The sequence below is a fragment of the Apus apus genome, chromosome 3, assembly GCF_020740795.1.
Source record: "Apus apus isolate bApuApu2 chromosome 3, bApuApu2.pri.cur, whole genome shotgun sequence".
NCBI lineage: Eukaryota > Metazoa > Chordata > Aves > Apodiformes > Apodidae > Apus > Apus apus.
Window position 1 is genome coordinate 63025888 of NC_067284.1, and position 20756 is coordinate 63046643.

Consider the following 20756-nt stretch of genomic DNA (forward strand, 5'->3'; position numbering starts at 1 on the left):
GTCTATCGTATTATTCTGCTTCTTTGCCCCAGGTGGGTGAATTGGGTCACATGTTCTTTTTCGGTTTGTTGATCAAATATTCACACTTGCTTTTTCCCCCCACCCCTCTTTGACTGCTCCACAGTGTATGGCAAACCTGTGATGGCAGGAGCTGGTGTACAGAATCAGCTGCCACACACCGAGAACATCTACTTGGACCTCCCAGGCAAGCCAGGCAGTCCAGAGCCTGAGATGGAAACAACAGCCTCTGCTCACGAGAATAATGAAACGGAGCGAATACCCCGTCCCCTTAGCCCAACCAAATTGTTGCCTTTCTTATCCAATCCGTACCGTAACCAGAGTGATGCTGATCTGGAAGCACTGCGGAAAAAGCTGTCCAATGCACCCAGACCACTGAAGAAACGTAGCTCCATTACTGAGCCAGAAGGACCTAATGGCCCCAATATTCAGAAGCTATTGTATCAGAGGACCACTCTGGCTGCAATGGAGACTATCACAGCTCCATCACATCCCTCCAAACAGACAGCATCAGCTGCCAGTCCTGAAAGCCCAGGAGAAATCCCAAATCCTTATCTAAGTGCAGAATTGGAAAAAGAAACAGCTGCTTCTATGCCAGAACCAGCTATTGCTGAGGAAGCAGAAAACACACCAGCATATCAGGGTGAAGCTCTTCTTCCTTCTGTAGCTTTGGATGCTGTACCTGAGGCAGTATCAGATAGTGATGAGCTCATGCAGCCAAAAATGGAAGAACCAAGCCGAGAAGCTTCACTGCCACTGGAGGTATACATGGAAGAATATCCTCCATACCCACCACCTCCGTATCCATCAGGGGAACCAGAGAGTTTGGGGGAGGACTCAATCAATATGAGGCCTCCTGAAGTTACTGGACAGTTCTCCTTGCCTCCTGTAAGTATTAGCCTACAACTTGGGTGTCCTGTCAACAAGTCATCTCAAGCTCTGCCATAAATCCTGTGTGTTTTATTGTATAGCTTAATTAGATGTGGGAGAACAGTCACACAAGTAAGTTAAGTCTCTCTGGGTATCTGTTTTATTTGTGTGATGCTCTCATCCCCGAAGCAAATTGACAGTGATGAAAACTGTCTTTAGAATTAATGATACGATGAAAAGTTTCAAATGGAATTTGATACATAAATAGTAAAATCCTTTGGGACTGTAAAGAACACTTCTTAGAAGTCAGTCTACTACACCCACACTATATTTCCTTCTTAAGAGAAATTAAAGTTCTTTTTTTAGAGAGACAGATACAGATTTCATAGGCATTTCCCACTATTGCTGGTATGAGATGGAATCTAATTGTTTTAATCCTGGATTTCAATTCTTTATATGAAAAGACTTGAAAAATATGGAGAGACATACTTCTTCAATTTCTGCTTTAATAACCCATTTGTAGACGCTAACTGCTTGCACTTGTACTAAAATGTTTTCTGAATTTTTTTCTTTGGAACCTAGTTTAATATCAGTCGGTTCTCAACTTGCATCAAAATGGAGACTCTTTGGGCTATGGGTAGTAGGCAGCACTTTACCATCTTGTTTGTTTTGGAAGTTTGTATCTGCTTACTGCTTTCAGTTCCTCAAAGAGCTGCTTTAAAAACCTATCATAAATAGAATTTTAATAACTTGAAAGTGTTTTTTTCCTCCATCACTTCAGTCAGAGGAGTTAAAAGCTTTAAATGTGTGTTTTGACCTGGTAACTTCTGCATGGAATAATTATTGCATGTTTTCATCATTAAAGACTTCATCCTTGCTCCCTTTTACAAGGAAGCTTGAGTGGTAGGATTTCCTAAATTATAAGAACTCCTTTCTGGTTGTTTTTTGTAATAATTCTGGGATGATGAGAAGAAACTGGCTTGACTTCTTGATTTCATATTTGAATACTTGGGTTGTGCTGACATGCTCTTTCTTTAAAAACCCTGTACTTTTGATATTATTTTAAAATCAACAGGCAAAGGAGTATCATCTGGGACTCTCTTCTTATGTATCTTATGTTTTCTCTTGCAAAACATGAGTCATTTCTGTTCATCTTTGCTTGGACTTTTGTCAGAAATTTACATACCCTTATGAATAGTGTTTATTGCTGCTGTGCAGCCAGCTGGGGAGAGTGCTGAGCTAATGCATGTGTATTCTGTAAAGGAAAGAGTACAAACTCAGCTATAGAAACACTTAGTTTCCAGTGTCACTGGGAACATCTAAGGCATTTCTACAGTAGGTTCTGTATTCTTTACAAAACAATTTTTCATAAATGTTTGTGTTCCTTGTAACCTCTGATAAACTTAGGAAAATGTTTAGGAACTTGACATCAGTGCTTAACAAGTAGTGTACTTCATGGAGTGTACTACTTGGTTTGTGTAACAGCTTTGAGAACTAATGCAAAAATGGTCTGAATTTTAAAAAAGCAACACTTTTTCCTGATCTTCAGAGATCTGGCAGTAATATTTTTTAGATGTTTGATCAAGGTGCCTTCTGTATTTACATTGAATAGCAGCCCTGTGTAGAGATAAAGGCAGACATCTTTCATAATGTGCCTAAACTGCTGTATTTGTAATGTGTTAGGGAACTGGTAGAAAATAGTCTGAATTTCTTATTAAACACTGCCTTAATTGGTCACTTTTGCTGTCATTCCCAAATAAGCATTTCTGTGTTCTTGTTCTTCCCAGTAAAAAAAGATGCCTGTAACTTGTGTTACCTTTTCACAGGGGAAGAGGACAAACTTGCGTAAAACTGGCTCTGAGAGAATTGGACATGGAATGAGAGTGAAATTCAATCCCCTTGCTTTGCTTCTGGATTCATCTTTGGAGGGGGAGTTTGACCTCGTGCAGAGAATAATTTATGAGGTACAAACGCTAACTTGTAAGAGAATAAAAGCCCTTGTTCAAACTGGAAAGTGGCAGCTTTCCTGGATTGGGAAAGCTAAAATAATTGTGCACACCTAGATCTGCCCTTGAGGAGATAAGTCCTAGCAGGACATGGCCACTTGGAAGCTGGTTTTAGCAGTGCTAAACCCACACTGGGTATTTAGCATCAAGACTGTGAATTTGCACAACTTTTTCCTTGTTTCTTATGTAGTTTTTCATCCTCTATTCTTATGTAGTTTTTCATCCCCTATCTGGCATGGTGTCAGATAATTTGATAAGCAAAATCCACATTAATTTTACTTACAGTTAAATAGGCAAATGTCAGAAATTTGTTATACTTTTACGAAGTTACCTGTTTCTCGGAATGATTTTAGGTTCTCACTGTTAAGAGGAGGCTGCAAGCTTGTATGTGAGTTGTTTTGGGAGATTAGTTACTGCTGTGGCTTTCTGCCTGTCAGTCATGTCCAACACGTGGCTCAAAATCATGTGTCAGAATAAGACAGCTCATTTTTATATGTGAAGAAATGTTTGTTGTAGAGTTTCACCAGAATGTGAATGGCTCCTTTCTTGGCTGAACAGGTTGAAGATCCTAGCATGCCCAACGATGAAGGGATTACTGCACTGCACAACGCTGTGTGTGCTGGGCACACGGAAATCGTCAAGTTCCTGGTGCAATTCGGTGTGAACGTGAATGCTGCAGATAGTGATGGATGGTATGGCTTTCTTTAAGTGGTACCTTACAGGTGCTGTCCACATGAGAGAGATGGCTTGTGGGCTGCTACAGGGCCCTCAGAAGGTCCCTGACTTTGCTTTTATAGAGCTGGCAATAATTTTTCCGTAGTAGAACAACAGCAGTTCTCTGTGGGGCATCATTTGAGAATGCGCAAAGGACAACATCAGCAAACTTGAAGAGGTGGAGAAGTCACGCTCTATATCAAGGAAAACCTTGAATGTATAGAAGTCAGTTATGGTAGTTTTAGTAGCCCTAGTGAATGCCTCTGGGTCAAAGTCAGAGGGGTTGTCTCCAAGGAAGACCTCACAGTAGGTATTTGTCACTGATCCCCAAACCAAGACAACGTGACCAATGAAGTGATACTCCGGTTGCTCAGGCAAGCTTCAGGTCAACAAAACATGGTTCTTTTGGGAGACTTAAACTACCCAGACATTTACTGGAGGAACAACACTGCAGCTCACCTGACATCCATCAAGTTGCTGGAATGTGTAGAAGACTGCTTCCTCACACAAATGTTGGATGTGCCAACCAGAAATGGGGCACAGCTGGACTTGCTACTCACTAACCAAGAAAACCTGCTCTGTAATATCTTGGTTAGTGACAGACTTGGCTGCAGTGACCACAGTTTTGTGGAATTTGGGATCCTGCTGAGGGCAATGAAGGTTAATTCCAGGACAAAGTTTTAGATTTTAGAAGAACTAACTTCAGTTCATTCAGGGCTTAGTTGGAAGGGATCCCATGGGAAGCTTCCATGGAGGGTAAAGAAGCTAGTGAGTGCTGGGAGTCTTCAAGAACACTCTCCTTGATGAGCAAAACCAGTTAATCCCCTCTAAAGGCAGGGGAAGCAGGCAGAACAAGAGACCCCCTTGGCTTATCTGCAAGCTTCTGGGTCTGCTCATAAGCAAAAGGGAAATGTACCAGAGGTGGAAAGTGCAATGTTACCTGTTGATAATGACAAGGGCATTGCCAGGGTATGCAGAGATGCAGTTAGGAAAGCAAAAGCTCATCTTGAGCTGAAATTGGCCAGAGATGTCAAAAGTGTAAAGAAAAGGTTCTTCAGATACATTAATAACAAGCAGAAACAGAGGGATAATATTGGTCCACTATTAAACAGGAGAGGTGAACTAGTCACTAACAATGCTGAAAAGGCAGAGGTGCTCAACACCTTCTTCACCTCTGTCTTTACCAGTGCTGTTGGGTCCCAGGCCATAGGAACAAAAATCCAGGTTAATGCAGACACTGACCTGTCATCAGTGAAGAAAGAGTTGGTGTGTCAACTCTTACAGGAGCTTGACCTGTACAAATCGATGGGCCCGGATGGCGTCCACCTGAGGGTGTTGAGGGAACTGGCTGGTGTCATTGCAGAGCTGCTTTGAGAAGTTATGGAGACTGGGAGGTGTCCCTGAAGACTGGAGTCTCCCTGATGAAGCTTGCTGATGGCACCAAGATGAGTGGAGAGGTTGACACTCCATAAGGGAGAGCCACCCTCCAAGATGACCTAGATAGGCTGGAGGAGTGGGCTAGCAGGAACCTTATGAAATTCAGCAGGGAGAACTGTAAGGTCTTGCAGCTGGGAACACATAACCCAGGAGCACAGTTCAGACTGGAATCCACCAGGCTGGAGAGCAGCCCTTAGGAAAGGGACCTGGGGGTCTTGGTGGAAAACAGGCTCAACATGAGTGACCAGTGTGCTGCAGTGGCAAAGAAAGCCATGAGGGTGCCGGGCTGCATCAACAAGGGCATCACCAGCAGAGATAAAGAAGTCATCATCCCGCTCTACTCGGTGTTTGTAAGACCACACCTGGAGTATTGTGTTCAGTTTTGGTCCCTGCTCTACAGAAAGGAAGCAGACAGGCTGGAGAGGGTCCAGAGAAGGGCCACAAAGATGATCAAAGGACTGAAGGACCTGCCATATGAGGAGAGGCTGAGAGATCTGGGTTTGTTCAGCCTTGAGAAAAGAAGGCTTTGGGGAGACCTTATTATGATGTTCCAGTACTTCAAGGGAGGCTACCAAGAAGATGGAGACTCCCTATTTCCAAGCAATCACATGGAAAAGACAAGGGGTAATGGGCACAAGTTGTTTCTGGGGAGATTCTGATTGAACACAAGAGGTAAATTTTTCACCATGAGGACAATCAAACATTGGAATAATCTCCCCAGCGAAGTGGTAGATTCCCCCACGTTAGACAGTTTTAAGTCTCTACTTGACAGGGTGCTGAGCCACCTCATATCAACTATAGTAGTACCTAGGAAGGTTGGACCAGGTGATCCTTGAGGTCCCTTCCAACCTGGCATTCTATGAAACTATGCTAATGTTCCCTATGTGAAAAAAGTGTGTGTCTGAGGCCCAGTAGGGTAGATACACTGTTTTGTTGAGATACTGAAGACAGCTTATATATAATGAGCCATTTGCTGGTGAGACAGCCTATAGCTTACACATGCTCTGGGCAGTATCTAGCCCTGCAAACTGTGGTTTTTTTTTGTCCAATAATCAACTTAAAGCAGAAAACCACAACCTACAAACTAGGATTGCAACTGATAATGGGTTACAAATCCTTCTTGTGGGTAGATATTTACAAAAAGGCTGGGACGGTGGGCTGTGACTTTATTATTATTTCTGCGTATAACAGAAGTATATGGCCCAAGACTGAATAAAAATGCTTGTGGCCCCTCAACCTCAGTAGTTATTCCAATTGCCTGCACTTGTCACCAAGTTAGGTCTATATTGTAAGAGGCATGATGTTGTTGTCAGCTATTAATTCAAATATGTAAAATTTGGGAAAAAATCACATTTGGGAAAAAATGACACAAGGGACACACAGAATAAAAACAGGGCCTGGATAACAGTGAAACAGTGAGAATTTGACAAAGCCAGATTCCAATTAGAGAAAAATACTCCCCAAGTACTCAACAGCCCAGCCTTGAGACAGTCCTGCAGGACACCTGCTGGACAGATGGAAGGGATGGAAAGGAGCACTCCCCACAGCTTATCTTGGTTACAGCCTTGAGCATTGGGGAAAAACATGTTGAATAATTGAAATAATCATATTAATATATGAATGAGCCATTAGCATACTAAGGTACACACTGATAAGCTAGAGGGACCCCTACTAACAACAAGCCCCTTACTCTTTGAGCATGTGCAGTGAAATTCCTGAGCATTAACACTTCAAATGGAAGTGAGGGATTAGTTGACCAATCATGTGTGCCAGTGATAGAATAATGTTAGAGATAAAATTCTTTCTCAGGTTTTTGGGTATAAAAGTAGCACTTGTGTTTCAGGAAGCTGAGCTTGCAGTGTGGAATACCACCCTGCTCCCTCTTCTGTGCAGAACTGGATATTAAACCAAATATCTTGACTCTGTGTGTGGATTGGCTTCTTGCACACTGGGTAATGGACCTCACTTTCAGGACAACAATATCAGGAGGATTTTGAGTTTTTCTAATATTGCTTTACTTTTAAAAAATTGTATTGCCTTAATGAGCGTAAAATGTTAGTGGATTGTAAAAAGGTAGTTTAACTAGAGATCCATATGGAAATTCAGCCTTAGGGCTCGAGCAGCCCTCGGTAACTCCCATTATCTGTGAAAAGCAATTGCTCTTGACATCCTGGGTTAAGTGCTTCTGGTGGGAAGCCTTTATCAATGCCATACTGATTGCTGGAGGCATGCACAGAAGTGGTTTGCCCCCAGGAGTCTTAAGCACTGCTGTGAGCAATGAAAGTAACTTGTCATGCTTTTCTTCCTGGCCTGCAGGACCCCATTACACTGTGCAGCGTCCTGCAATAATGTGCAGGTGTGCAAGTTCCTGGTGGAGTCAGGTGCAGCTGTGTTTGCAATGACCTACAGCGACATGCAGACGGCTGCAGACAAGTGTGAGGAAATGGAGGAAGGGTACACACAGTGCTCCCAGTTCTTATATGGTAGGTGGTGGCAACTGAGTTGTGGAGCGTGCTGGGGACTCACCTGGCACTTTTCAGCTTGGTTTTGCACGAGGAGTGGTAAGTTGCACACTTGTGTGCCCATGCCTTGGGTTCCCTTGGAAAGAGAGAGGTTTTAGCCTACTGCTTTTCACAGGATGAGGTCCATCAGGACTACATAATATTCAACCTACAAAGACAATCTGAGTAACAAAAAGTTTTTCCCTACATTAAAACCTTGAAATGAGTTACGTGCATGCCTTGGCAAATACACTAGTGTGAGGTGACAATTAGGTGAATCTTACCACATAAGTCATTTTCTTTACATAAAACCAAAAGTGGTATGGATCTCTCAGTAAGCAGTTAATATCTGCTACCTGGTGTCTTAAAATAAGGAATATTTCCTAATGTGCACTTTAGAACCAAGAAAGGTATTGCCAAATTTTTGCCTTAATGGAAGTTAGTAAACACAGAATTTGACTTTCTGGCCTCTTTTTTTTTTTTTTTTCTCTTGCATTTAAAAAAATAATGCCATATTAAATTTAGATCTTATTCAAGTAGTAAGACTACAGGCCAACTGTCTTTTACTGAGAAAATTAATTCCCCCTAGGGTGTGATGAGTGTTAGTCAATGAGGTTTTTAATTACTGTATATTTTGTATGTAATGAGGTTTTAAATTACTTTTCTGTATGTTTTGTATGTAATTCTTGTCCTCTAGGCACCTACCAGCTGGAGTGTCATCTATCTGTAAGAGGTTAGAGTAAGAGCAGTCTAATGCAATGTAAAAAGCTGTAATAGAACCTTTTTTGGTTTTGTGGAACATGTGCGATCTGAGTTTCTATAAGCTGCTTAGCCAGCATATTTCAGAAGTCTGTCCAGCTGTCCTCACTAAGCTTGAAAACTGTATCTCTTGGTGCCAAGTACATCATTTTTCCTATGAAGGGAGGAAGCCTATTTAACTAGCCTAGAAATCTGTGGGCTAAGAAAAATTCCATTTAGTTTTCTATCTAGACTTCAATGACAGCAAATGCCCAAGGAAAACTGTAGGACCAGAGTAAAAATAATACTTGTCCAATTTTTTTACTGGTTTTAACTCTGATATAAGAGGTGATATTTTTGTATTTAATAGGTCTTGAGAGATTTCTTTGAGAAATTTGTCTAATTCTTCAGGTAAACACCCCACAATATCCTGTGGTAAGGAGATCCATGGCTTTATTACATACGGCATGAAGAAACGCGTTTTTATTTAAGGGTTTATTTGGACCCACCATCTGGTGATCTCACTTTATATTCTGTTGCTTGTTGGGCTTGGGATTTTTTGTGTGTGTCAGTGGGTCCTGAAAGTACTGTAAGGCTTTGGTGTGTTGCCAACTGTTCCAAATTGGAACCTCTGAAACTAAGGTGTCCCTTGATACATTGGCTGTTCAGCCATCAAATTTCCGTATTTTTCTATTAGGAATTAATCCTATTGCTAAGACTGTTTATGAGCAGTGTAAGGAAGGAATCTCTTTGCCATGTGCAAGGGCTAGCTTCACAATGATGCTTGTTCCAGGACTGACTTTCAGTAGGTGCAAAATGCAACAGCAATTGAGGTTGTTTGTTTGTTTGTTTTTTCCCTGGGCTGCTCCTCAGCAGTCTTTCCAACTGTTTATTTTTTTAAAACTTTTTTCTTGAACTGCTCTGTTTTTTTTAACATTCTAGGAGTCCAAGAGAAAATGGGGATAATGAACAAAGGAGTGATTTATGGACTCTGGGATTATGAAGCTCAGAATGATGATGAGCTCTCGATGAAAGAGGGAGACTGCATGACAATCCTGCGCCGGGAAGATGAAGATGAAATCGAGTGGTGGTGGGCACGGCTGAATGACAAGGAAGGCTATGTTCCCCGAAACCTGCTAGGGGTGAGTCCTTGATATTTCCAAAGTCAAAATACTTCATGCCACTCTGTGGTGTATACACACAATATTCTCATGCATCTAGCTTAGGTGCAATTTCAAAAGTCAAGAGGAAGGAGTTTATGTTCTCTATTTATTCATCTGGGGAGCTGAATACCTTGGCAGAGGGGATTAATACTCTCTGATTAGATATCTAACACAGATTGTATTAATGGATGCATAAAAGGAAAACGTCTATCACCACCCTGCTATATGTAGCATGTTCTAATACAAACCTTGTCTCACCATTTTAGAGGAAAAAACCACCACTTTTATCTGAACATGATGTGTGTGTAAGGTTTTATTGAGCATCAGAACAGTGTTTCCCCTCTTTTAGAAACTGATATACTGGCACAAAGGGTCTTAAGAACTGAAGCTGGAATGAATGAGTCACGAGTCCTTCCCTGTCTGGGTGTACACAGTGCACCTTGTGATCTGAGATGGGTTTCACAGAGAGTTTTAAGACAAACACTGCAAAATTCTATGGTTATCTTTTTTCCTGGTGTCGTAAAAGAGATCACATTACCAAAGAAAGGCAGATCTTTTTCTCCCATGCTTTTGAGCCATATTTAACCATATGTCAAAGGCCTTACATTCTCCTTTCCTCATCACTTTCTGTACTATCTATTTATTAAAAATGACTGTGTACAAATAATAGATACTTTAAACTCTGTGCCAGTATTTCTCCTCATAGTTGAGTTGCTAAAGAACTAGAGCAGATGGACACAGATATAAAAATTCCATTAAACTTTATTTTCTATGTATCAAGTTGCCCTGCTGCTGGAGATAATCTTTAGCAGTGGCAGAACCTCTGACCTGCTGTGAATTTTAGCTGATTGATGTATGATGCTTGAAAGAGGCTGACTCTTCCTCATCATTGAGATAATCCTTATTCTTAACCTAGTTAAATTTTGCAGAGCAACTATATCTATTGCAAAATCGGTTTTAATTTCTGTATCATTTTTAAGTTAGACCTACCCACAATGTACTGTAAAATTCTCCCATACATAGTACTTCTGCTCAGTTTTTTCCTCTCCAAACGTAAACATTTCTAAATTGAGAGCACCATCACCCCTGTACAATAAGGTAAAAAATAGCATATTTTTTATTCCTGCCCCTGGGTGAATTGTTCATGTGCTGTTACTTCATAAGCTCAGCCTGAGCAGAGGTGTGTAAGGACACAAGGAGTATCTGTGCTTCTGTAATACAAAGCACAAGGCAACTCAGCAATTGTGACTCATCCTTCTAAGCACGACACAATCCAAATAGAACCTTTGGGGAAAACTACCTGAACCCTGTATTAACTGTTACACTCTTGTGGTCTGTTCAGTTGTGCTAATGCTGCTACTGAAGTATTCTGGGGTTATTCTCAAAAGCAATTACTGGACTCTTAGAATCTGAAATCTAGGCTAAGTTGCTCAGCACAGTGCAAAATGTTTGGTAGTTTAACATTCTTATATTTATTTTTATTACAACTGCTTAACCCTTTTGCAGTTAGGTCTACTAAATAAAAACAAGGATGAAATTATCTGCATCAGTACTCTACCCTTCTTAGTGACTTCAGCTGTGTGAGAGCTCTAAAACTGAATGCAAATAGGATAATACTGTAAAAATACTGACAACCTGACAACTTAGTACCAGACAATCTTTTGAATGCTATCAGGTGTTACGCTACTGTAACTGACTGACTTTACCTCTGCTACTGGAGAAATTGTAGTGAGCTGAGACAAATCTTGGTGAAGTTGTTGCTTGTCTTTCAGTTGTTAGTTGACTAGAAGAAAGCCAGAGTCTGGTCAAAGACAGAAGAGGGCATTTTTAAAGAGGACTTTAGCTGAAAAAGCCCATGATGTGTTGCTGTTGAGGCCATGGAGGATTAATCTTTCCTAATTGTATGAAGTATAGCCTTCTATTTTTATATGCCAGTAGCCATGTGTTGCAGAACAGTAGTTGTTCCCAAAGCCCTTTTGCAAGTGGGAGCCAAGAGCTTCCCAAGCATCTGGGCACTGCTGTGGGCTGTGTTGAGCCGTGTTCCATCAATCCTCACCCTGCAGCTGAGGCTGAGGCAGTCTGTGCACCTCTGTGTGAGTAGCCAGAGTGTGCGAGTAGCACACAGCTCGAGGGCCACAGGGTGGCAGCTACTGATTTATTGCCGGGTGGTGAAATAAGTTTAACTGGCCACCCACTAACCACCAACTACAGCACAGCTCCTACAGTTCCACGGTTCTTATGCAGTCAGATGTTTCCATCTTGCCCAAAGCTATAGATATGTAAAGGTGGATTGAGAGAGAGAAAGCAAAACAGACTTTCCTACCACTTTTATTTTCATTTGTAAAACAAGGAAAAATCCTACAGTTCACTGTACACAAGTTTCTTGACTTACAAAGCCACATGCTTTTCCTAGCCCACTCATCAGAGTAGAGCTGAAAGTGTACTGAATTACGTGCTGTTCAGTGCCTTCATTTTGTACTGACATGGTTAGTGCTTTTTAAGCTTGCCTGAGAACACTTAATTTATACTGGTTAGTGCTCTGGGTGTTTCTTATAACCGTGCTTTTGCTATTAGAGACTACATTAGAATTGTAGCACCCAAGAGAGGTCTTTCTTTCTTTTTCTTTAAAAATGTAACCTTTTACATCACCTTCTAAAAACCTCTTTTCTATTTTACCCGCAGCTGTATCCAAGGATTAAACCTAGACAAAGAAGCTTGGCTTGAAATAGTACAGAAGCCAGATTCTTGAAGTACTAATCATGGATGACTTACAAAAAAAAAAAAAAAGTTGTTGGTTCCAGTATCATGAGACTTATTTCAATGACAATGTAATTTGAAAGCTATGAAGAATGTGCTTTGAAAACAAATGAAGGATTGATGCATTAGCAAATGGATGAGGGCATTCTACAAGATGAAATACTGCTTACAAGGAAATGAAATTCTGCTGCCTTTGGTCTAAGCAAGCCATTATGTTCAAGTACCCCTCTGATTTCTTGAAACATGGCAGAAAAGAATGTCACATTTTTCCACATTGAATATAAGGACCTTTTCAAGCTATCACTGAAGGCATCATCATGAAACAGACTACTTGGCTTTGTCCAAATTTAACCTGAGGTTTTTTCTAGATGGAAAGAATTAAAGTACGTGCACAGCACCCAAATGCTTATTGCTGGAAGCAGAACATCTGTTAAGGAAGCTAAACTGAAGTGCATCTGAACAGTGACAACTACATGACCAATCCATCAAGCAATAACTTTTAAAAATGCTGTAGCATCTTAGGAATTCCATATATTCAAAAAATTGTGCTGTAACAAACAATGTAGTTTTAGAGTTGTCTTTTTATTAAGACCCTCATGTATTTATTGTATTTTGTACTTCAAAAACTAAGTGTAGAAACTTTCTGAAGACCTTGACAACTTGCTTGTTTTTACTTGACTGTGATACCATTAAATTTTTTTCTCCTTTTAAGCTTTAACTCTGGATATTTTAGTGTCAAGTTTTTATTAGACCACCTGAAAATATTAACAGTAAGACACTGCTGTTGTGTATTACAACTAATATTCAGCAATTTTCTGTATTAAACTGAACCCCTCCTCCCTAGTTTGTTCAAGACAGCCTTTCTGCTTTTAAAATTAAGCTGAATCTGTTAGTTGAATGCAACTTTTGTTAACCTTAAAAGTTAAGGGACATAAGAGAAAAACCTGGTACAAGTATTTTCCAAATAAAGCCTTGCCCATGGAACTATCTTATATATCTATTTGAGAATAATAATTTGACAAAGAACAGTAAGATTAAATCTCAAGGGTGTCTGTTATCCTACTAGCTAAGTCCTTACCACTTTCTGAAAAGGTACCCATAAATACAAGAAATCATAGAATCATAAAATCATTAAGGTTGGAAGGAACCTTAAAGATCATCAAGTTCCAACCCCCCTGCCATGAGCAAGGACCCCTACCACTAGATCAGGTTGCACAAAACCTCATCCAACCTGGCCTTATAAACCTCCAGGGATGGGGCATCAACAGCCTCCCTGGGCAACCCATTCCAGTTCCTCACCACCCTTATAGGGAAGAATTTCTTCCTAATATCCAACCTAAATCTCCCCTCTCTCAGTTTAAAACCATTACCCCTTGTCCTATCACTATCTTCTCTGATGAAAAGCCCCTCCCCAGCTTTCCTGTAGCCCCTTTCAAGTACTGGAAGGCTGCTATAGGGTCTCCCTCAAGCCTTCCCTTTTCTAGTCTGAACAGCCCCAATTTTCTCAGCCTGTCTTCATAGCAGAGATGCTCCAGGCCTTTGATCATCTTGGTGGCCCTTCTCTGGACCCTCTCCAACAGGTCTGTATCTTTCTTGTGCTGAGGGCCCTGCTGGCCACACTTCTTTTGATGCAGCCCTGGATGCAGTTGGCTCTCTGGCTCCATCACATACTGGTGGCTCATGTCAAGCTCTCATCAACTATCACCCCAAGTCCTTCTCCTCAGGGCTGCTCTCCAGCCATTCTTCCCCCAGCCTGTACTTGTGCCTGGGGTTGTGCTGACCCAGATGCAGGACCCTGCACTTGGCCTTGTTGAACGTTGGCCCACCTCTCCAGCCTGTCAGGGTCCCTCTGGATGGCATCCCTTCCCTCTTGGGTGTCAACCACACCACACAGCTTGGTATCATCAGCAAGCTTGCTGAGGATACACTCAATCCCACTGTCCATGTCTCCAACAAAGATGCTGAACAGCACTGGTCCCAATACTGACCCCTGAGGGACACCACTCCTCACCTGCCTCCATTTGGACATTGAGCCATTGACCACAACTCTCTGGGTGCAGCCATCCAGCCAATTTCTTATCCAGAGTGGTCCATCTGTCAAATCCATGCCTTGTCAGCTTGGAGACCAGGATGTCATGTGGGACAGTGTCAGACGCCTTGCACAAACCCAGGTAGATGACGTCAGTTACACATACTTGCACACACAGCGCGACCTCTTAAGGAGGACTGATGTTGGGTTTCCTTCCCTCCTTCCCTCCTCCCTTCGGTCCTTAACCCTCTCCCTCAAAAGCATCGGACCTTTTGCATTGCCTCCCTAAAGGACACTTTCTCACTACATACATATTGACATCCCTGGTAGCGGTTTACATTTGCATTGCCCCTAAACATCATCCCTGAGTTCATGTTAACCCTTAATAAACTGATTAGTTTGTGGAGCAAACCTTGGTTTTAGAGGCAATTTCTGAGCGGGGTGGGGTGGGGGTGCTTTCTAACTACCCCCCTGAAATACGGTCCCGCGGTGGCTGCTCCTCCGTGAGAGGCAGCGCCGCGTGTGACCCTCGGGCTCATTCACAAACCCCTCCACATCGGGAGGGGAGTCGCAAAAGCACCTGACAGCCGGGAGCCCCCCGGTACTGGCTTGCGACATCCTCTTTTCCCCTTTAAAAGACAATATGATCTGTTCCTGAAAACAAAAGCTCTGCATATGCTCTATGATCATCTATCTTGAAGAAAAAAAAAGGGTAACAGTTTCTTATTTTTACTGGTTTTATTTCAATGCATTCTTGTATTTAAAAGGATGATAAAATACAGCAAATGAAGATTCCACTGGAGAGCAAGAGCTTTCTCTTGGAAGAGTCTGGTTGCCAATAGCTTCCTGCTATAGGCACATCAACGGTCAGCAGGGAAAGTCTGGTCAAATATTTACTTGCTACACAAATTCTTCAAAGAATACTGAACAAGAATAATGCTGGGACTTTGACAGGAAGCCTACAAGGGATCAATGTCTTACCTAAACACCTGTATTCAAAGGTATGCAATACCATCCCTTTTCTAGTTTCAGATAGGCAGGGTGGAGTGGAGCTGTTATTCAAAAAACACTTACTAAACCAGACTGTCAAATTATAATGAGCTTTCTTCTAGAAGCTATGTAAAACACCTTAAATACAAATATATTAGCATAGCAGTATTTTCAAAAGTTGCATTAAGGATTTATGCTGAATTAAAGCTTTTGTACAGAGGATATATAGTAGTAGATAAAGACTGTCAGACCCATAGAAATAAGGTTGCAGCTTAATTTGTTGAAATAGATTGTTTTCCTTCTTATAGCTGTGTGCAAAATTTGCTGTGCATAAGTTAAGGCATGTTCATGTTAGGGTATTGCTTGTATTTTTGCTTGATTATCTTCACCTGATCTTGCTTCTTTGAAGTCTTTTGAGCTGCTCAAATGACAGTAAAGCACAGCCACTGTAACAAAAGTGAGAGAGGAAAATGGCCCAAGGTTAAGTTCAGTAGAAATACCTGTAGCAAGCATGCATGTTTCCATTTCTAGCATGAAGAAGAAAGTCCATTGTTCCAGAAGCAATTTTAGGATCTATCCTGAGTGATCTAAATTTATATCTCATTTAAGTCAGACGAGTTTTGGGATGATTTACACAGTCCTCATTTACTTCCAGAAATAAGTTGTGTTCGGGTAGTAAGCAAGTTGAACACGCGTAGGAGGGTAGTTTTCTCCAAGTCCTTTTTACAGGGCACACAGTGCAGAAAGAAGCAGACAAGGTCAATACCTTGAGTCACTACCCCACCTACATTTTACCCTGTTGCTGATTAAAAAGGCAGGGAAGAAGCCTGCATACACATCAGCCAAAATTACTGCAAGTAAGGGAGGAAGCGGCTTCTTGTTCAAGTAACCTTGTCTGTCTGTTTGAGAATACAGTGTGATGTAGGGACATTTTAGAAAAGGGTAACCTTTCTTAAGACTGCTGATAAATACATAAGCTATATAAATCCAGCATATGTGTGAATCTAAATAACAAACCATAACCAGACAGACTGGAGAAGGACACTCTGTACTGTTAACCCCTTGCTGCTCCCTCCCTCCCCTCCCCCAAAATATGTCAATAAATCATTTAAGGATAAATTAACTTACATTTATAAGGTTCAATTCTATTGTTCCAGTTTTTTCAGTATCCAGTTTTCTAAACATTTCTGTGGTGGAGAGATGACAGACAAGGTTGAATATAGGAACTAGCTGGAAAGCCTTTGCCTTCCTTGTGCTTCAGGATCAAAAAGGAATTTAGTCCCAACAACCTAAAATTCATGACAATGGTCTACACCCCAAACCAGAAAGTGTCACTGAAGTCTGTGCATGCTCATGTTAAATAATGAGATTGAACATTTTTAATGTTGAATATTAACACTACTTGTCAATCTATAGGTGTTTAGATTATGGTGTAATTTATATTTTAAAATAAAACAACATTTAGTTGTTTGCATGAAAGACTGGTGGCTCTGCTTCAGCAGCCTGGCCTAAAAGGCTGAAGCATGCAAACTGGGTTGCTGGATTTATAGCTCAGCTTTGAAGCTTCAAAGCTTCTTTGCTTCCTGTACAAAGTTTTCTCAGTAAGTTATCCTGAACTTGAAAACACAAAGCAACAGAGTCTGCGTAGTTAAGCCTGTACTCACTGAACAATGTTTCCAGCCGAATCAAACACCGGACAAAGTTATCAAAGTCAATGATGAGGTCTTCATCTGCAAAACGTGCCACAATGACTTGATGTAACTGGCAGTTCAGTTTGAACCCTAAAAATACGTCAGGGATTTAAAAATGAAGAAAAAAAATGGAAAAAGCTCCCACCAACAAAAGAAACCTCAGCCTTATGCACACTGTAAGAAATTAAATTAGCTATTTTTGGTCCAATTCTTAATTTTTAATAAGATTGACTCTATTTTGGAAATTCCCAACAACGCCTTCTGTACTTGCAGTGATTAGATCTGTGACTTAGTCACATGCATTCTTCCTGCTGTGTGTGCTCCTAGATCTGTACGCTTGTTTCTCAGGGGACATGGCCAATTGCTCCTGCTCATGGCCCTTCCCTTGATGATAAAGTGACTGCCACACTTGGCTGGCTGAGACCTGAGGTGAAGGAGTGGCTTTCTGTGGGCAAATCGGTCTCTGTTTCCAAAGAGCATCTAAACTTTGGCACAAAAATAAACATTGCCTCATCTTATGCAGTGGCAAGAGGTTTTGGAGAGCCTAATGCTGATGTTAAGGTAGCTTCAGAAGATCAGTAGTTTGAGAGTAAGTTAATTTGAGATTGTATAGCTCTGTGATGACCCCCGCACTCACTGTCGTAACTCAGATTTGTTTTTCAGTGGTTGCAGCAGCAAGCTGACAAGTCTGACTGGTCTTTTGACACTCCTGGTCAAGACAACTTCAATTCCCTAGGTCATAGTATCCCGTTTCTTTTTTTTACTGGTTTATGCCTAACCCATATATACCCAAAGAAGCTCATTGAAAGCCTGCTGTTACAAGACCAGACTGTTGCAGTTATTTGTGTTTCAAAAGCTTGTCACTAAAGGAAATATCTGAAACCTATCACTATTCTGGGCTGCTTTTAGTGTGTGCTGCAAGACACTGCTACACAAAGACAACAGCCCATGCTGAGCAGCTGAACATCTGGATTAAACAGGTCTTTCATTCAGGTATGGCAGCAACACAGGATTTTTCAGCTTACAAGTGACACTAGTGAGCTTCTATCAACCCCGCTGGACTCTGATACAATCCTAAAAAGAGACAGAATAACACAAATACCTGCAGCTTCCAGTGCTCTCCTCATCTCATATGAATTCATGGTACCAGATCGATCCACATCAATTTCCCTGTAAATTTTCTGCAGAACACAAAACCCAAAGTCAAAATTCATCAATAATTCAGAGCGCATTTTGGCTCTAGTCATAAGTCAAACATTTTGAAATGCAGCCTGCACGCTGCTCTGGACCATTTGCAACATTTGTCTGAAGGATTAGGTACCTATCCCCAAGTTAACCTAAAAGTGGCTTTAGGAATTCTTTTTATTGCAGCAGCCAGAGCATATAAAGACTCTGGAGAATTCCTTCAACAGCTGTGCAAAATGGCACTATCCCTACCAAAGCAAGCTGCAAGACTGACATTAAAATCACACTGTTAAATGGGAAGGTTAAACATATTTAGACACAAGTTAAAACAAAACAGAAACTCTTCAGAGAGTAAGGCAGGAAAGAGAGGTGTCCTCTTCTTCAGCCCTTCATCTGGGGCTGAAGCCATCACTCCCCTGGGCTCTGAGGGGCAAAACCTAGGGGACACAGATGTATTGTGAGCTGAAGCAGGAGTCCCTGTTTTGGGAAGTGTGATTGAACACTCTGTCCAAGGCAAATTGCTTCACAGCCACCTTTACACTAGATTGCATGTTCTCCCAAAAAGGTTTTGTCTTACCTGGTATTTCTGAATCTTTGTCCAGAGAGTGTGGAATTCCTTCAGTCCCAGTTTACCACTCCCATCATTCTTCTTTGAGTTAAGGTAAGTTTTTTGGAAGGAAGAAAAAGAGCTTCCCCTCCCCATGCTGGATTTACTTACATGAGCAGTTGTGACTTACTACTTAAAAAGACAATATTGCAATTAAGAGAAGGATGCAAGTCCTCTCTGAAGAATTCATCATGTTGAATAAACAACTGCTGTCCAAAACTTGTCTTTCTAAATCAGTAACATGATTAATTTAAACTGTGATAATTTCACAAGCTCTATCTGCTCCTCCTGCCTTTTCCACAGATGTATAAAACAGCTGAGATGATGCCGTTTTGTTCTGCATTGTTGGTTCAACACCTGCAGTTACAGAAGCCTGAATCCTAAGGCTGGATTATAAATAGAAAAAGCCAAAACCAAACCTGCTATTTGGAGAACTTAAGTTCTTGCACAAACAGCCAACAACAGAACCTGGTCATTGCATTGGTCCACAAAACCACTAAGGAGTCCCTAGGAACTGCTGTATTTTACACCAAATTATAGCAGAGCATCTTTCTATTCTGGTGATTTTCCCTTTTTCTGGCTATGTAATTCAACTCCCACTGCACAGGGAAGCTCAACACAACTATTCTTAGACTTGAATCCTTCATCCTACACCTCTGCCTAAACTCTCTGAAGCAGAAGATTCTAAAAGCCAGCATATTATTCTCTGCTTCCTGTATTTGTTTGCATAATTTTCTAGTTACTAAACGCTCATGGCTTTATGATGCCCTTACCAACTCCAGCCAGATAACAAAGCAGTGAAATACAACATTCAAACTCTACAACCAAGGCAATCCACATCATGCTGAAAGCCAGGTGCCTTTTCCCAGCAGTAACATCACTTTGTCTCCAGCTAAACCATAACATACAACACCTGGGAAGACTTCAGTGCAGATCGTCTTGTCTGAAAACAGATTTTCTGCACTGCTTGGGAGAATGCATGTGCCACCGTCAGCAGCAATGGCAAGGGCTACTATTTTTATTCAGGGAAAGCAGGGTAAAACCAGCTTCTCCACCTCAAGAGTCACTAGTACATCAGGATGGACTCACCACTGTGCAGGCAACAGCTCACCTACTCCAACACAGGCAGAATATAAGCATCTAGGAACAGCCTTAAAGGATACATCTAAGAGGTCAACCATTATTTTGCATGTCTCAATACTGAAGCCATCAGATTTAATATCTTTGCCTATAAAGAAAGAGCAAAAGACGGGATGTGGTGCCTGTAGAGCTATAGTCAAGATCACTGAATCACCAAGGCTGGAAAAGACCTTAAAAATCATAAAGTCCAGCCTGTGACCTAACATCACCACATCGGCTAGACTGTGGCACTAAGTGCCACATCCAGCCTTTCCTTAAACACCTCCAGGGATGGTGACTCCACCACTTCCTGGGCAGTCCATTCCAATGTCTAAGCACCCTCTCCATGAGGAAATGCTTCCTAATACCCAACTTAGGCCTCCCCTGGCACACCTTCAGGCCATGTCCCCTTGTACTGTCACTAGTTGCCTGGGAGAAGAGCCCAACCCCCACCTGACTACAACCTCCCTTCAGGTAGTTGTAGAGAGTGACAAGGTCCCTCCCGAGTCCCTTCTCCAGGCTAAACAACCCCAGCTCCCTCAGCCTATCCCTATAAGACTTTCCCTCTAGTCCCTTCACCAGCCTTGTTGCTCTCCTGGACCTGCTCCAGCACCTCAATATCCTTCCTGAAGTGAGGGCCCCAGAACTGCTCACAGTACTTGAGGTGAGGCCTCACCAGTGCTGTGTACAGGGACAGAATCACATCCCTGCTCCTGCTGGCCACGCTATTCCTGATACAAGCCAGGATGCCATTGGCCTTCCGGGCCACCTGGGCACACTGCTGGCTCATGTTCAGCTGGTTGTCAGCCAGCACTCCCAGGTGCCTCTCCGCCAGGTTGCTCTCCAGCCACTCTTCCCCCAGTTTGCAGCATTGCATGGATACCTGGGTACAGATAATCCTACAGTACCCTCAAATTCTGGAAGGGAAATG

At 41.8% G+C, this 20756-nt stretch overlaps 2 protein-coding genes across 3 annotated transcripts in view; one reads left to right on the plus strand and one right to left on the minus strand.

Annotated features, from left to right (window-relative positions):
• Positions 1-12922, plus strand: part of TP53BP2 (tumor protein p53 binding protein 2) — a 51885-nt gene extending 38963 nt beyond the window's left edge. The window contains exons 13-18 of one of the 2 annotated variants that reach the window (XM_051614107.1): positions 125-906; positions 2715-2852; positions 3453-3586; positions 7362-7528; positions 9227-9426; positions 12130-12922. In XM_051614107.1, coding sequence (XP_051470067.1) covers positions 125-906; positions 2715-2852; positions 3453-3586; positions 7362-7528; positions 9227-9426; positions 12130-12171 — 1463 coding nt within the window. In that variant the 3' untranslated portion in view covers positions 12172-12922. Of the gene's footprint in view, positions 1-124; positions 907-2714; positions 2853-3452; positions 3587-7361; positions 7529-9226; positions 9427-12129 lie in introns of those variants that run through there. The other variant, XM_051614108.1, reaches the window with a different exon arrangement.
• Positions 12923-14952: 2030 nt separating this feature from the next.
• CAPN2 (calpain 2) overlaps positions 14953-20756 on the minus strand; it is a 32995-nt gene continuing 27191 nt past the window's right edge. Inside the window, exons 16-21 of the mRNA XM_051614541.1 lie at positions 19870-19934; positions 18677-18745; positions 18017-18095; positions 16888-17004; positions 16352-16410; positions 14953-15669 (exon numbers count right to left, since the gene is read on the minus strand). Of these exons, the coding sequence (XP_051470501.1) occupies positions 15646-15669; positions 16352-16410; positions 16888-17004; positions 18017-18095; positions 18677-18745; positions 19870-19934 (413 nt within the window). The 3' untranslated portion in view covers positions 14953-15645. The remainder of the gene's footprint in view (positions 15670-16351; positions 16411-16887; positions 17005-18016; positions 18096-18676; positions 18746-19869; positions 19935-20756) is intronic.